This window comes from Periplaneta americana, chromosome 6 (genome assembly GCF_040183065.1).
Source record: "Periplaneta americana isolate PAMFEO1 chromosome 6, P.americana_PAMFEO1_priV1, whole genome shotgun sequence".
NCBI lineage: Eukaryota > Metazoa > Arthropoda > Insecta > Blattodea > Blattidae > Periplaneta > Periplaneta americana.
Window position 1 is genome coordinate 97642634 of NC_091122.1, and position 18953 is coordinate 97661586.

At 36.6% G+C, this 18953-nt stretch overlaps 1 protein-coding gene across 6 annotated transcripts in view; it reads right to left on the bottom strand.

Annotated features, from left to right (window-relative positions):
- The window catches only part of LOC138701528 (putative uncharacterized protein DDB_G0282133), a 210261-nt gene that overhangs the window by 40370 nt on the left and 150938 nt on the right, over window positions 1-18953 (bottom strand). For all 6 annotated transcript variants that reach the window (XM_069828522.1, XM_069828525.1, XM_069828521.1 and 3 more), the window contains 3 exons: window positions 13067-13163; window positions 7666-7886; window positions 3970-4180 (listed from right to left, as the gene is read on the bottom strand). In XM_069828522.1, coding sequence (XP_069684623.1) covers window positions 3970-4180; window positions 7666-7886; window positions 13067-13163 — 529 coding nt within the window. The remainder of the gene's footprint in view (window positions 1-3969; window positions 4181-7665; window positions 7887-13066; window positions 13164-18953) is intronic.

The window sequence follows — 18953 nt, forward strand, 5'->3', positions numbered from 1 at the left end:
TCTAACTTCTCACGCCTTCTATTCAGTAGGTGAATTCATGACATTCAATAACACTTCATGAAATTGATACTAAAACTATGTGTTGTACTAGTAGACTATATTGTAAATCTCGTCTGTATATATTTTATATTGTATATATTGTGACTATAAATTAAGACTTTATAATAGTACTGCCCGTGCCTCACTTGCTGAGCTGTTTCTTTGCGGGGCGAGATGCAGAGGAGGGTGAGTGGGAGGTCCTGGGTACCGCATGTGCCTACTACCCTACATTCAACACATCGGCCTTTTCAGGATTCCTGTTGCCAGCTATGGAGCAAGATCAGCCATGGACAAGCGAATGTATAGGCTGTCCCCTCACAAAACAAATTATGTCTTAGTTATCAATTCCTGTAACTAAACACTAATACCAGTTGTAGACTACAGTCTCTACTTGAGATTACAGACCTAATGGCGATTACGGTTGTCACGTGTACACATCCGTAAACTCCTTTCTCTTTGGCAGTGTTCCTCAAACATTTTTCCACCGCGAAACCCCTTTTAATCTAAAGTGTAACTGTGGAATCCTTGTAATATTTTATTAGTATTTAATAGTTAACAGAAAAGTGAGAGCTAGTATCTCAATAATTCTGTTCAGTGGGACGGATGTATTTGCTTATTAAGCCTGCAATCTGGTTTTATGGCGGAAAGTTGTAGTCTCATTTATGCTATACTTCTGCATTTTGTCTTTTCGGTATTTTGTTTTAGTGGACACATACGCAGAGAATCCAGTGATGAAAGTGATAAGTATTATGGGTATTTTCCGTTTTAGATGTTCATTACGCCTAAACATATTGTTATTACGCATATTACTGGAATATTATTATTACTCATATTCTTGGAATATTATTATTACTCATATTCTTGGATTATTATTATTATTATTATTATTATTATTATTATTATTATTATTATTATTATTATTATTATTATTATTATCATCGGTGGTTTCAGGTTATTATTGATTAAACTTTTCGTAACATTTATATATTTTTATAGTATCTACTAAGTATAAAATAGCCACCGTAGCAGCCCAGTCGGCTACGGCGCTTGCCTAACGATCCAGAGTTGCACTCGGGCGCAGCTTCGATTCCCTCTTGGGCTGATTACCTGGGTCGATTTTTTTCCCCGAGGTTTTCCCCAACCGTAAGGTGAATGTCATGTAATCTTTGGCGAATCCCCGACCTCATCTCGCCAAATACGATTTCGCTATCATCAATCCCATCGATGCAAAATAACCTAGTAGTTGATACAATGTCATTAAATAACCAAGTAAAAAAAAGTATAAAATAAAATTTAAAATCATATAGGGCTCACGGAACCCGGGAACATATTTTGAGAAATGCTGCTCTATGGCAATTCAGCAATTGTCCAGGCTGAACGAAGAGTGGCCTAGTTTGTACTTACATCGCCATCAGAGATAATAGCGATAGTGGTAACAACGGTTAGAGTATCCAGTATTATAAACAGTAAAGACCCCTGCAATGGCATAGGATAATGTTTTCAGCACATGTAATATGCTGCCGTGCCACTCGCTGCAGCTGCCATGCAAGTCTGAGCAGACCTAAGAGGTGTGGTTATGAGCACTAGGGAGCTCTCGGTTCAGGACGTGAGACACGGGCAGTATTAAGTTTTTTGACTTATTCCATATTCTAGTTGTAAAGCAATGTATGAATACCATGGACTGTTAATAAATACAATACAAAACAACGCTGCTCCTTTGATGATTATGTAAACAAAACTCTGCAGTAAGACAATCTAGAACTTGTCAACCTTCACAAAAGCTCTTTTAGTGGCCCAGTATTATAAGAATGTTATTGTAGTTAAGAAATGGGTGGCAAATTAGAGGACAAGCCTTCTTATTCAGGAGTAGAGTTCTGAAAATCTGTAACACAAGACTGAAGAAATAAATGCTAAGAAATTTCACTGCTCTTAAAAAAAATTTTCCCAGTTGGGTTTGAATTTTCGAAACTTGAATCTAATGACAAATATGGTAAACATCTGACTATGACTATAAACGCAAAACTTAACTGCAATGTCATACATTTGTTAATGCCATTCTTTATTCTATGTACTTTCAAAAGCAAATATTTACTTTGTGAAGGGAAGAGAGAGAAGTATTTGAATAGCTCAAATCTCAAACCAGCATACAGAGTCAGCATACTACTCCATGACGAGACAACATAACTTCTTTTCTAAAGTTTACCATTAAATAAAGTAGGAGATAAAATGTTTTATCAAGTCAACATTTCCATAGTTCTCATATCATCAACATTTTCACCTATTCTTTTTATAAGTAACAAATGTAATGTTAAAACCGAATGATCAGACCAACTACAACAATAACGCGAAGGAAAGAAGTTGATTAATCGATAAACAATAATTTTGTACCAGGAGTGCCTAGAAGTGAAACTGTAGCGACAATTTACCCAGCAACAGGACATGACAGTTTGGCAGAACACCTCCATCGCCTGAATATAGCCTAATCGACTCACTGTACCGTAAGCTATGCGGTAATGGCAACATCATCATGAATTAGAATCACTTTAAGGAATGTAGTACACTTCAGAAGTTCCAAAATGAAACGAATGGACAATTGTATTGGAAAGTCTGTAGACTAATGACAAATGTATCAGTACTCCAGAACACTGGATTAAATAAATAAAAAAATAAATGTAACTATGAAAGAGAGGTGTATATATACGAGGTTAAAAATGTAATTTCAACTATTTGATCTAAACATATTATTGAATGTTTCATTTTTTAACAATATTCTTATATAATTCTGAATGAAGTACAAAACAATGACTATTATTCAGAAGTGTCATATTTTTCTCCTTCATCAGGTAAACAAAAAAAAGGAAAAGGTGAAAAGGGTTCTCTGCTCTTTGAGATCGTTTTTAAATAGGTCAGTCAAGTGGATTTAATCATTTGTAACAATCCCAATGAACAGCAAGCCTTTCTCGTCCCTTCCTTTTTTTTGCTCACCTAAAGATGAAGGTAGTTCCCGTGAAAACATTTCTTTACCAGCAATGGGAAAAATTCGCGCATCCACGCATATGCATCTTTCCAAATTTTGTCACTGGTCGTTAGTAATAAATCATTAGATGAATAATTATCCATGTGAAAATAATTTTTCTAGTTAAGACTGTTCACACATTTAGCAATATTAGGGGCAAGTGTTAGAAGTTATGTGTAGATTTCCTTACCTACGTGCCTTATTTTTGTTCGTCATAATTATTGTAACTTACATAAATTCAAGCATGATGGCATTTCCTTCTGTGATTTTGGAAATCTGTATATGGTTGCACCACTCTCAGGAACTGATGTTTAAAGAAATGGCCAAATATTGGTAACAAAAACTTGAAAGATACACTTAGAGCGATAAGTGAATCGAAGATACTTTATAGTATAGAAATATAGGGAAATTACTTCTCCTAATTATAACATATTGATAGAATAAGAGCCAAATTTTGTAAAAAATATTAGGAGTTCCTTGAAATTCTTCAAATGTAGCAGCTAGTTATGAAATGGGTATGGATAGTAGCATGGGGCTATTTGAGTCAGGAAAATTAAATAGTTGATATATATTACTGAGAAAGGAGACAATATTGAGAAAAAATGCATACATTTTTTGTGCTCGACGAAAACAAAATTGAACTGGTTAAAAGAAAGGCCTAAATTGGGTATGGCAAGAAATCAAGGAAATTAATCAAATGATTGCACTAATGAATAAGGGTCTCAACTGAATCTCTGCTACCACAATTAATGTTCAACACATTCAAACTACAAACCAAAGCAACTATGCATGAAAAATGACATTGCTACATTTCAGTTTCACATGAGTAAGAATGTTGTCTGAAATTGTTGGCATACCCTTGTGCAACACAGTTTTGCATCTTCTAACTTCAGTGCAGAAGACCTGAAACTCACTTGAGGTTATCTAGATGACCAAAGTTCCAGATCTGGATGAGTCCAGGCTGTGCATACTGATGCCCGCTGAGATATGTGTTCTCCATGCCAGCATGACAGCTCAGTGCCAGGTACTGATCGACCTCTGCATCACGGTAGATGGCCTGTTGCAGCGGAACAGGACACCAGGCTAGGGCCCACACTGGTCCACCAGCAAACAGCACAGGCGCACCTGTATTAAGCATACATATCTTCCTCTAAAACAACTCGAAGGTTCTATAACAAGAAACTTAATTACTTATTTTTATCATTATGACCCTCATTAGCATTGCCATTACTTCCATAAAAATCACCACCACTGCTGCTGCCATCACCACTACCCTTACTATTGCAAATTCCATAAACTATTTCATTTTTCTGCATAAATACAAGTTTTTCAGTGCTCAACCAATACTCGAATTCCTCTAGGCATGAATTCCATTTGTTGCATGTACAACTCATGCACTGGCTCCTGTACTTCAACTGGAAGAACTTTTCACCCATTATCTCTCTCAGTGGTCATCACTTGGTTAGCAGTGATGGCTGCTGGAAAAGGGGCTGAGGAGTCGTACTCCCTATGAAAATAATTTGAAATTATTCTTTTGTTTTCACTTGCTTGATGAATTTCGTTTTGTTACTTGAGTCAATGTTCTATACAATGTTTGCAGCTCTAAAATTCTAATATTTTTTATGCCCTTCACAACTAAACTTCAATTGTCACGGTAGTGCATACAGTAGATGTGGAAAACACTGGAAGTGGAATTCTTTAGCTTTGTTCCATCATGGTTCAGAATCGATTCTGAATTGCCTGCTTACGAGCAGTAGCTCAGGGTGCATTCCAGCGTGACTTGATTCAGAACCTGTCCTGAACTCACAGCTTCCTATTCCAACGTGCTTTGAAACTCATTCCGAACAAGTGAAATTTGTTCCTGATTACGAACAGCAACTGGGAATTCTATATTGTGCATGCAAATGCAGATGGTTTAATCTGAGATTAAGGTTAAAACGCTCTGAGAATGGACAGGTTAAAATAAAAAAATAGTCAATTATGAGTGATTTGGAAGATGATAGTGATACAGTTTATGACAAATTAAGTTCGAAAGATGAATATAATTTTAATGTGAGAAGAAATTCAGAAGGCTGTGAAAGAACAGAAACATTTCAACAACGTAAAATCCCGAGCTGGTTCTGAGAACATACTCAACTGGCGCATGCATTGAAAGATGTATTGGTGTTAGTTTGTAATGCATTTTGAATTGCTTGTGGGAACAAACCTTGCAACTGCAGAATGTGTATATGAGATCGTACATTGTTGTGCTGCCACAAGTCATCAATATTCAAGATTTGACGTTATTTCAAGCTGCCTAGGGGCTGCACACGGTTTTTTAGGACATCCGAGTATTATCCTCATAACACTGTTTTGAAAGAGTGATGCTCCAAAAATTAACAAACCTTTCGTAAGTGCAGATGAATGATCTCACTCCTTGCTTCTTGCTCTCTTCACTTATGATTGCTAATAGTTTTCAGTGGGTTATTTTACGATGCTTTATCGACTGCTGTTGTTATCTAGCATCTGAATAATTTGCAGGTGATAATGCCGGCAAAATGAGTCCAGGGTCCAGCACCGAAAGTTACCCAGCATTTGCACTTAATGGGTTGAGGGAAAATCCCGGAAGAAACCTCAACCAGGTAACTTCTTCCAACCAGGATTCGAACTCGTTACATAGTCAGGCAAGCTAACCATTACTCCACGGCGATGAACTTGCTAATAGTGAACCCAAGTTTCATCTCTCGTCATAAATCTCATTAGAAAGTCATAACATTCTCTTCATAGCAACACATAGGTTCCTAACAGGATAAACATGTTGCTCTTTCAGTTCATGTGTCAACTGCCTTAGCACCTTTATTGAAACGGAGTTAGCTGATGGTGGATAATGTGATGTGCAGAAAACCATGACCAACATTTATTACTTCGTATGCAGATGAGGGAGAAAGGGAAACCCAGAGCTGGCACATAGCCTACTCCTGTGGAATAGCGCCAAGAAGGCTGACAGACTTAACGTCCACGTCTGACAGACGAATCACTATCAACAGTGACATGTGCCTTTACACGAAAATATCTGACTCTGCTAGGAATCGAATCCGGGCCAGCTAGTCTGAAGGCAGAAACGCTACCATAGAGCTAACTCAGTGGACTTAGTACTAGATGTATAAGATGTAGTACAGCTCATCTCACTCGGATATTTCAAGCTCGTTGAATTGGCAAAGAGGACCTGTAACCTGGCTGGCCCGTTCCCCAGTTTTGACAACATTGGATTTTTTTTCTGTGGGGACATACCAACTACACCAAAAGCCATGAAAGGCCATATTCGAGCAGCCTGTGCTGAAATTTCTTCTGAAATGTAACATCATGTGCAATAATCTTTGAGTGAAGGATTGGAGGCTTATATTTAGCTAATGGCCATCATTTTAAACAAAACATAATGTAAACATATGGCTGAGGTAAGAAGTAGACCTAATCTATCTAGTACGAGAATGACTGTCAAATGGAGCAGACAACACTCTGTTTCAAACATCAAAATGATGATATTTCTTTAACCATGGGCACCAAAATCATGCAAAAATGCCATTGTAATTCTAATGCAATTTACTTTTATTTCCACAATGTCAATGGGCATCTTTCCATTTAAAAAACATAAACATCGTATTAGAAGAATACTTCACACATGCACACACAAACACACACACAGAACCATTTGGTGGACCTTATGCATACTAAACATGTGAAGGGTTTGCAGGAAAAACGATGAATGTCACAATTATATTAAGGTTGATGTCATTATCTAATTCAATGGATCACTACGAAATTTAGTGTTGTTCTTATGAAAAGGAGAATTACCACCATGAATACAGTAATCCTTTCCTTTATTTTCTATTAGATCATTATCTAATTCTTAACAGAAATGTGACATTCATAATTTTTACCGCAAACCCTTCATGTGTGACATGCGCACTTGTTCCAGCATGTTGATCTAATATCATATCATCACCATCATATTTTTATCTTTCAATTTCATATCTCTATCCCGGGAAACTTGATTTGGGATGCGTCTTATACACTGACAAATATGGTATTGTATTTAAAAACCTAATCTCCATGGAAACATAATCTGCAACTGTAATGTTGTGACTAATGCAATTAAGGGAACAAGGTATATGTATAAATGGGCACTCTTTTTAAAGGCCATTATGTCTCTCACCAGCACATAAAAGGCTACTATTAATGATGCTTCCTTATGTTATAACTTCTCCAGAGATTTATCGGTACATCCTGACTAATGAAGACAAAATATCAGATGATGTCACTGGAAATGTTGACACATGATGTACTACAGTCACTTGAAATAATGACAATATATTAATAATTTCTCCAATAAAAGACTGTAGTCTTTGAGTGTAAATAAAAAGAAAGAGGCTCAGATGCCATTCTACTACAATAACAGGAATATACCAGTGCACAGGTATTTTTATAATATTAACACAATAAAGAAACTATTGTTAATCAGTGATTATACAAGTGTTAACAGGGTGTACCAAACAATGAAGTTCTTTTATTCTTAAAAAAATGTTTAGTAAAGCTATGTTATGTGAATCATTAGAACATTCAGTGTATTTTACCATCGACAATCTCTGCTTGAAAGAGTTTCAGGCGACTCCATTGCTTCACTGCCTCCTTTGGATTCTGCAGCACTTTACGCTTCATGTACACACAAGCCATCTGCACAGATTCTTCTGTCTGAGGCAAATAACGTGCAGCCTCATCTAAGTTCAAAGTCACCCAATCTTCAGATGAGGAGTGAATACGGGGGTACAGTGGGTCCATGTAGTTCTCCAAGTGGCTGGAAAGAAAAATGAACCATGTTAGTTAAGCTTCCATAACCAACACAATGACTGACTGGTTGATAATCATTTGTGCGTGAGAGCACACATACACACACAACACGGACAACTCTCTGGGATAACAAAATTGTGTATCAAGAGACTACAGCAAGGAGGATGCAGTCTCTTACATACTCAAACACTCACATACATGATGTAATCAAAGTGATTTTGTAGAGAAAAATAATGGCTAACAAAAGATGGGAGTACACTGTAAAACAGGATATATATTCCTATGATGTATTAAGATAACAGAAAATGAACACACTCATAGATCTCTATAATTATATACTAGCAGTGAAAGACGTAAGTTTGGCAATCCAGCAGTTAGTCCTGCCACCAAGGCACAAATTGTTTGTGTAACATATGCTTTAATGGCTACCTGATTTATCTTAGAATGGAGGCTTTCACGTTTGGTATCAATAAAATAAGAATTCTTTGTGCTGAGAGACCGTTGTCTACTGAAGATGATGGATCCAGCCATTTCATCTACAACTACGGTAGACATCTTCAGTAGTGAGGCAAAAGTGGGCGAAGTAATGTCAATGTGCCAGTAGCAATAATTGGTGTGACAACTAGTTGTGTAAAGATTATTATTTTTTGGTCCTACAAAATACATCTGTTATGTTAACAATATTAGAGAAGAAAAATTCGCTCTGGCATCAGGATCGAACCCCAGGTCCTTGGTTCTACGTACTAAGTGCTCTCACCATTGAGCTACACCGAAGTTCAATCCACAGCACCGGATCGAACTCCTCTCCTCGAGTTTTTTTCCCTTTGTGGCCTGACTCCAATTGGACATGCATGCTGACATTTTATATTAAGTTCGATCCGGTGCTGTGGATTGAACTTCAGCGTAGTTCAATGGTGAGAGTGCTTGGTATGTAGAACCAAGGACCTGGGTTCGATCCCTGGTGCCAGAGCAAATTTTTTTCCTCTAATATTAACTGGTTGTGTGTTGGTATTTATGTACATGCTCTGAGCACTTGCAGCAGAATGTTGGGGGTGAATGGGTTTCACATTCGCAGATGTATGTTGTCGCATTGGCATGCTCAGAAGATCACTTTGCCTATGCTTGCCTCCATCTCATATTGCAATAAGTAGTAAATTGTGCTTACTGATTGCCATTTCATAGCAATTTCTGGAACAGAACTGCATTGTGATAAGGTAAAGGTTTCCTTTTCTTGTTTCTTAAATGATAAACTTGTAACTTTTGTTATAGCATAAACAAACTGCTATTATTTTCAGGGCAGGAGTGAAATCTGAGTTATAGTAATATTCATTTAAAGAAGACTTTTAGCACTTCATTACCACCTGACATCGTAATTATCGTTGAAATTAAATTAATACCTAAATTTAATCTTCATGTATATGCTTATTAGTGCTGAATGATGATAGGTTTAATAGTAATTAATTATTATTATTACTTACTTACAAATGGCTTTTAAGGAACCTGCAGGTTCATTGCTGCCCTCATATAAGCCCGCCATAGGTCCCTATCTTGTGCAAGATTAATCCAGTCTCTATCATCATATCCCACCTCCCTCAAATCTATTTTGATATTATCCTCTCATCTATCTCTCAGCCTCTCCAAAGGTCTTTTTCCCTCTGGTCTCCCAACTAACACTCTATATGCATTTCTGGATTGGCTCATATGTGCTACATACCCTGTTCATCTCAAACGTCTGAATTTAATGTTCCTAATTACGTCAAATGAAGAATACAATGCAAGCAGTTCTGCATTGTGTAACTTTCTCCATTCTCCTGTAACTTCATCCCTCTTAGCTCCAAATATTTTCCTAAGAACATTATTCTCAAAAACCCTTAATCTCTGTTCCTCTCTCAAAGTGGGAGTCAAAGTTTCACAACCATACAGAACAACCGGTAAGATAACTGTTTTATAAATTCCAACTTTCAGATTTTTTGACAGCAGACTAGACGACAAAAGCTTCTCAACTGAATAATAACAGGCATTTCCCATATTTATTCTGCGTTTAATTTCCACCCGAGAGTCATTTATATTTGTTACTGTTCCTCCAAGATACTTGAATTTTTCCACCTCTTCGAAGGATAAATCTCCAATTTTTATGTTTCCATTTCGTACAATATTCTGGTCACGAGACATAATCATATACTTTGTCTTTTCGGGATTTACTTCCAAACCTATTGCTTTACTTGTTTCAAGTAAAATTTCAGTGTTTTCTCTAATCGTTTGTGAATTTTCTCCTCCTAACATATTCACGCCATCCGCATAGACAAGAAGCTGATGTAACCCGTTCAATTCCAAACCCTGTCTGTTATTCGGAACTTTTCTAATGGCATATTCCAGAGCAAAGTTAAAAAGTAAAGTGATAGTGCATCTCCTTGCTTTAGCCTGTAATGAATTGGAAAAGCATCAGATAGAAACTGGCCTATACAGACTATGTAATATAAAAAAGAAATTGTAAGTACAATTAGCTAATGTATATAATAATTAGATTTCAAAAAGGCATATGACTCAGTTAAGAGAGAAGTTTTATATTATATCCTTATTGAATTTGGTATTCCCAAGAAACTAGTTCGATTAATTAAAATGTGTCTCAGTGAAATATACAGCAGAGTCCGTATAGGTCAGTTTCTGTCAGATGCATTTCCAATTCACTGTGGGCTAAAGCAAGGAGATGCACTATCACCTTTACTATTTAACTTTGCTCTAGAGTATGCCATTAGGAAAGTCCAGGATAACAGAGAGGGTTTGGAAGTGAATGGGTTACATCAACTGCTTGTCTATGTGGATGATGTGAATATGTTAGGAGAAAATCCAGAAACCATTAGGGAAAATACGGGAATTTTACTTGAAGCAAGTAAAGAGATAGGTTTGGAAGTAAATCCCGAAAAGACAAAGTATATGATTATGTCTCGTGACGAGAATAATGTACGAAATGGAAATATAAAAATTGGATATTTATCCCTTGAAGAGATGGAAAAATTCAAATACCTGGGAACAACAGTAACAAATATAAATGATACTCAGGAGGAAATTAAACACAGAATAAATATGGGAAATGCCTGTTATTATTCGGTTGAGAAGCTTTTATCATCCAGTCTGCTGTCAAAAAATCTGAAAGTTAGAATTTATAAAACAGTTATATTAGCGGTTGTTCTTTATGGTTATGAAACTTGGACTCTCACTTTGAGAGAGGAACATATGTTAAGGGTGTTTGAGAATAAGGTGCTTAGGAAAATATTTGGGGCTATGAGAGATGAAGTTACAGGAGAATGGAGAAAGTTACACAATACAGAACTATACGCATTGTATTCTTCACCTGGCATAATTAGGAACATTAAATCCAGACGTTTGAGATGGGCAGGGCATGTAGCACGTATGGGCGAATCCAGAAATGGATATAGTGTGTTAGTTGGGAGGCCGGAGGGAAAAAGACCTTTGGGAAGACCAAGACGTAGATGGGAAATTAATATTAAAATGAGTTTGAGGGAGATGGGATATGATGGTAGAGACTGGATTAATCTTGCTCAGGATAGGGACCAATGGCGGACTTATGTGAGGGCGGCAATAAACCTCCGGGTTCCTTAGAAGCCAGTAAGTAAGTAAATAAGTATATAATAATTATATACATATTTCAATTTCAGATGTCACAGTGTTGTTGCGTGCCTGGTTGTAAATCCAACTATGATACTAATCTGATGACAGAGAGACCAAGGAGTACTTTTTCATTTCCGAAGGATGAAGGTCTTTGCAGTGCATGGCTTCGAGCTATCCCTAGAAAAGATTGGTTTCCTAGTACATACTCATGTGTCTGTTCAGAACATTTTGATCCTTCACGAATAATAACTTCTGAAGATTTTATGGATTCATCAGGAAATAAATATTCTAGGCAGCTGTCTTTTCCAAAATTAGTTGCAGGAGGAGTTCTGCATATTTTTCAAAACCACCCACGATATTTATTTTCTCAAGCAAGCTGTAGTCGAATTGACCCTGATACTCGACATGAGAAGATTATGCAAAGATATGAAGACAATGTTAACTACTTTTTGTCTTCTGATGTTATTCTAGATTTTGATATTATGTTAGTTGTTTGTCAGAGAAGTTGAATCTAGAAAAATGTAATGCAAAAGTGGTTAATAAATGTGTTTTTCAACCTCCTTAATACTGATTGTGAACTTTACATGATGAATAGAGAAATGGTTGTTTAAATATTATTGTTGTGAATGAAAACATGGTAGTTCATGTAATATAAATGGACGTGAATTGTCATCTAATGATTTTACTAGTGGATCTAACATTGAGTCTGTGGTCTCAGAAAACTTAATATCCAGGTATGTGCATGTTCGTACATATATAGGTGATTTTAAGTACTGTGTAGGTGATTTTAAGTATTGTATAGGTTAGGCATGCAGTCACTTAGAGGTAGCTAATAAGGATGCTTAAAGTTAATCACAGACCAAGTGAATCTTTTAGTATATTTTCATAGGCATTATTCTGCTTGTACACCAATATTTTGTTGTTACTGCAACTGCTCTACAGTTACTCTCCAGCTGCATACAATGCCTTAAGAGATAATTTTATATTACCATCTAAAAGACATTTACAACAATTCTCAGCAGGTATGAATATTTCCTCAATACAATAATAACTATTTGTGAACTTTATTAAAAATTTTGAACAAACAAGAACAGATTGTTTCTTTACTAATTGATGAAATACACAACAAAAGTTGCTTAAATTATGGAAGCCAGACTATAGGTTATGCTGAAAACAATACAAAAGAATTAGCAAAATCTGTTCAAACTTCAGTGTTGAGTTTAGTATCTGGCAGTTTCAGAAAAGTAATGAGATTGATTCCTGTGAAAGCTATACTAGGGAAACGACTATATGAAATTGTCGGATATGGTATTTCATTAATCATGTTCAAAATATTGGGTTTAAGGCTCTCTGCATTATCAATGATAATAACAGAGAGAACCAGAATTTGAGTAGGTTCAGAAACAACAGCATGTAAATTAAAAAAATATTAATGTTTGACCCTGTTCATATATTTAAAAACATTCGTAAATGCTGGTTAAACCTGAAAGATGAAGAAAAATATCTGTGTACTCGTCTGTTGATCGCTCCCTATGATACAGTCAAGTCTTTACTTACTAATTCAAAGTCCATTTTGCTGCAGGGACATACGGTCTATCTCCATAAACTGGTCCACTGTACTCTTTGTTCAAGAACTTCATCTTGTTCGCCATTTCTGTAACAACAACAACAACAACAACCATAATCATCATCATCTTCATCATCATCATCATCATCATCATCATCTCAAAGACACAAAGATGCAGACTTATTGGAGAGTTTTTTGCACTCTTGTCATCAGCTAAACAGTTAACACCATGCTGATGCCAGTAGTGACATACGTCCATGTTTGTAAACTTCGTAAAGTACAGTAGCGTGCAAATTAATCCGAACACGACATATTTTTACATTTTCTGTCATTGTTGGCCTCACAGCTGCTCATACCACTTTAATTGACATCTGTAGTACGTGTAATTCCATTGTTGAAGGTCTGGCGTCATTATTTTTTTTATAACATGTGACATTTTGCCTGTCGTTTTGTACTTATAAGCATTTCAGTTGTGTTGAAGACTTAATACTGCAATCCTGTGTACAGTCTGTCGTCTTCACAAATGGATACAACTCCACGAAAACGGTCTAAAATTATAACATTAGCAGAGCATTCTTCTATGACACAGGGGCAAATTGCTGCAGAATGTCACATCGGTTTGGCTACTGTTAATTCGATCATAAAACGATACAGGGAGATGGGATCCATCACACCCTAGAAAAAAGGAAACTGTGGCCGGAAAAGGAAGACTTCACCTGCAGATGATCGTTTAATTGTCAGGAAAAGTAAATTAAATCCTAGACTAACTGCTGTCGACTTAACCTGCGAGTTAATGGCTACCACTGGGGCGAATATTCACGTCACAACAGTGCAGCGTAGACTTTTGGAAGCTGGACGAAGGGCTCGTAAGCCTATTAAGAAGCAACTGCTAACCCCTGTTATGTGCAAAAAACGCTTAATGTGGGCAAAATTACATCAACAATGGACAGTGAATGACTGGAAGAATGTACTTTTTTCTGATGAGTCTCATTTCGAGGTCCAAAGCCACAGTGTTTCTTACGTACGGAAAGGATCCGAAAAAGTAACAGCAGCTCATCTTCAACAAGCATCCAAATACCCCCCTAAAGTAATGTTTTGGGATTGTTTTACACATGAAGGGCCTGGAGCATTAATACCTATCAAGGGAATGATGAATTCTGACAAACATATTCACTTATTGGAAACATGAATCATACCCCAGCTGCAAAAATCATTTCTGGATGGCAGAGGTGTGTTCCAACAAGACCTGGCACCATGCCATATGTCTCGAAAAACTACAGAATTCTTCAACAAGAAGAATATTCAGGTACTCCCTTGGCCAGGCAACTCACCCGACATCAACCCCATTGAGAACTTGTGGTCAATTTGCAAAAGAAGAATGCAAAAAATGGATTGTTCTACAAAGGAGAAGATGATTTCTGCCCTCATTGGTGTATGGTTTCGCGATGAAGAAATGAATATTTGTGGGAAATTAGTGGAATCCATGCCAAATCGTCTCAGAGCTGTTATTAGGAACAAGGGAGGCCACATAGACTACTGAGGTATGTCTTAGATCCTTTTTTATCCCGTTTGAGTGTTTTTGCATAAGTAATTACATTGTTCGGATTAACTTGCACGCTACTGTATCATAAGGATTGGTGCAAGTGTTCCTTCGACGTCCTCAACCAGAGAGCAAGGAAACTCAACGAAAAATTCTTTTCTGAGCCTTCTTGTACTTCGGCTTAAATATTTATCGATATTGAGCTGTTCTAAGTAGATGAATATCGTCCACAGTAGTAAATCTCAAATGAGATACCATATTTTAACACCAAACTAGGATTATGGCAAACTTCGTTCACTTCCACATTATCCGGAACCCAAATAAATACAAAGGAAATAAAAGGAGGCTTGAAATAAAAAAGTATAGAATTAATATCACTACCCAAAAACATAATACAAAATAATACACATAAATAAAATACATTAGTGATAGCGGCTCTGCTCACTGAAATAACGTGAGGTGAATGGTTCTGATTGGTTTTTTCATCAATGATGTCAACATAGCCGTAACTCTTTAGTGAATGACAAAGGTGCAAATAATGATAATAATAATAATAATAATAATAATAATAATAATAATAATAATAATAATAATATTATTATTCGTAATTTATTTTTTTCAACTACAAATATCATTGAAATGCTGTCATTCAACTCTTATAAGACCTGGCTTCTATGCTCCACTCATGCATAACAAGCAGAGTTCACAACTAATGAGCATAAATTCTTTAACAAAGTGGGACTCTTCACTACCTGTCTAGTCATATAGGGCTGAAGATGTTGAGAGAAACTTGTTTAAAATCGAAAGAAAATATAAATAACTCTGCATATAATTAATTGCTCTTAGAAAACGGTTTTTTTCCCTGATATCAAATGCACAATTTCATCTGTCAATTTATGCTATCTGACACCCCAGATCACATATGACAGATTGATCGCTCTTATGGGCTTTGAAGGCAACAACTTTTATCAATTTCACTATGCTGCCATCTACTGACAGTAGAAGAATTCACTTTTAACTCCCATTTAAATTGCATGGAGCAACTGTACTTCCATCTAGCGGCCGTTACTAATCGACAGTGGCAATCCTGGTGATTGTTCTCTTCTACACAATACCATTTTTAATATGAGGATGGGCAATCTGTTATATATGTGATCAGGGTTGACAAATAGGAGGGTTGTTTGAAAAGTTCATAGCCTGACATTGAAATTAAACTAGCATTATTCTGAAACAATCTTTATTTCTTAACATAATCCCCCCTGAGAAAATTTAAATTATGATTTATTTAATGACACAACTGCACAGGTTATATCAGCATCATTGGTGTACCAAAATTTTGTCCCGCAGGGGTTCTTTTACATGGCAGTAAATCTACAGACATGAGCCTGTCGCATTTAAACACACTTAAATGCCATCGACCTTGACTGGGATCGAACCCGCAATGTCGAACATAGAAGGCCAATGCTATACCAACTATGTTACAGAGGGCGACCCCCCCCCCCCCCCCCGAGATTCACACACTTAGTCCATCAGTGCTGCAATGCTGCTATACTCTCCTTGTACACAGATTATTCGAGGTCTGCAAAACAGCATTCTGCTGCTGTGATAACCTCTTCATTTGACGAAAATTTCTTCCCAACCAAGTGAGTTTTGAGCTTTGGGAAAAGAAAGAAGTCTGAGGGTGTGAGATTTGGTGAGTAGGGGGGGTTGCAGCAATAATTGGTACTGTAGCTGGTATAATTGGGCAACAGCAATTGCAGACGTATCAGCAGGTGCTTTGTCGTAATGAAACAATATTTCTTTCTAGGCCATAACCAGTCTCTTCTCGCGAATTTTCCCTTTCATTTGCTGCGAGACATTTGAATAATATCCTCCGGTTATTGCTCTCCCTTTTCCTAGACAGTGAATCATGATCATCCCCTTAGAATCTTAGAACATGGACGCCAGGACTTTCCCAGCTCATTGAACAGCTTTATTTGAAGCAGAGAATCACTGTACTTCCATTGTTTCAAGTGCTGTTTTGTCTCTGGTATGTAGTAGTGGATCCAGATTTCATCTGTGGTCACAAAATGCCTAAAAAAATTGGGTGTATTTTTCTCGAATCAAGCCAGAAAATCCCTCGAAATTTGAAACCACCTCAAAAATCGGGCATATTTTTCTTCAATTGAGTGAGACAATCCCTCGAAATTTGACATTGAAGGTGTTTTTATTCCAGTGTTAACAAATGCGGAACCCACCTTGTGGAGACCTTGGACATGCCCAAGGCACAGACTATGTGGTGCACCCGTTCAGTTCAGATACGCATAATCTTGCTCATGCTACACTTTCAGTTGACGGTCATTCAACACCATATCGTGGATTTTTTCTACAATTTCTTCACTTACTGGATGTCCACTGCAGAGGTCGTCTTCTACACTATCTCGACCATGTTTAAATAGTGTCGCCCATCTTTTCACAGTCGAAAATTCTCGAGCAGATTCTCCCAGTTGGACTCATTCCCTTTTTTACGAAATATTTAATGACAGCACGAAGCTCGATATTTTCCATTTTTTTTTTCAATCTGTTTGGCGCACTAGCTTCAAAATTAAACTGCACAAAATGTAGTCAACAGAAAATTATGATCTTTCGTGCTTGAGCTAATGTAAAATAGTGGCATTGTTGTAGGATCACCATACGTCCGTATTTTGTACAGATAGTTTGTATTGTAAGACCTATGTCCATGCCCTTATCATACAAGTAAAAAAGTGACGAAATGTCCGTATTTTCTGATTCCTGGGCTCAGAAAGGAGAGCAATAATCAGTTTCTACATTCTTCAAGACAAAATTCAAAATTCTGCTCTTAAAGCTCTAAATCAACTACATGAATGGAATACATCAAATTTGATGACACTCAATTTAAGCAAAAGTAACTACCAAATATTTTCACTTGGTAAAAAAGAAAGAGAATTCAATATCCAATACAATGGCCAACACCTTCCTAGGACTTATGAATCCAAATATCTTGGAGTTATTTTCGATAGTAAGTTAACATGGAGCAACCATTTGAAATACATTTCTGAAAAAGCTCGTAAAAGATTCTTCCTTCTAAAAAGACTAGCAGGACAGAAATGGGGATGCTCTAGGAATACTTTGAACACTACATACAAAATGTTTATACAGTCAGTGCTGACATACTGCGGAGAAATTTTAATTACTTCATCTTTCATAAACGACATAGAATATGTTCAAAACCAAGCTCTCAGACTCATTACTGGTGGAATCAAAACAACTCCAATAGATTCTATGAGATTCCTCACTAATATTAACAGTATTAAAATGACAATAGAAGAAAAAGCACTGATTCAATATGAAAAACTTATCAGATTACCAGGAAACAATTGGCATTCATACAGTCCTCTCTGTAGATTGAAAACTCAAAAAAGTTTCATATCCATTGTTCAAGAATTAAAACAGAAAATCAATATCCCGCATTTAAAAGAAAACTTACAAATTAAACCAAATCCTTTAACTCTATTAAATATGGAATATAATCTAAATTTAACAGAAGAAATACTGAAATCAGAAGTAAACACTGAAATACTAAAACAATTGTCTTTAGAGACAATTAATATTAGGTACCCTCCACAAAACTGGCTTCATTTATACACCAACGGATCCTTGATCTCCAGAGAACAAGGTGCCGGTGCAGGTGTTACGTGCTGTCTCTTCTCACTTTATAGATCTCTTGGATATGGAACAACAAGTTTTGATGGTGAAATCATTGCAATAAGTGAATGTCTCAGGAATCTTCTATGCCACATCAATAAATTTAGGAATGCAGTTATATTGTCAGACTCCAAAGCAGCTATTCTATCAATCGTCTCTAAACACACACCTTCATCTCAAACAGCAGAAATAACTAAAATGCTCTCTCAATTAATATCACTCAATAAAATAATTGTATTCCAATGGATACCATCCCATTGTGGAATCCTGGGAAATGAGAATGCGGATGCTTTAGCAAAGAAGGGCAGCACTGCTACTTACAGACCTGTTACTAAATCTACGTATTACTCTGTGAAGAGATTTATTAAATCTACATACTTAGACTTCAACAAACAAAATTTGATAACTCAATCCCAAGGGAAAAAATGGAACTCTCTGCATCAAAATCCACAGTTAATTCCCGATTTACCACGAAAATCGTCTGTAGCTGCATTTAGATTGGCAACAGGCCATGATTGTTTGGCTAAACACCTGCATAGAATTGGAATATATCAGTCCCCTAACTGCCCGTTGTGCAACTCAAACCAAGAAATGGATTCGGAACACCTCAAAATCTGTGCTTCATTGGCTGG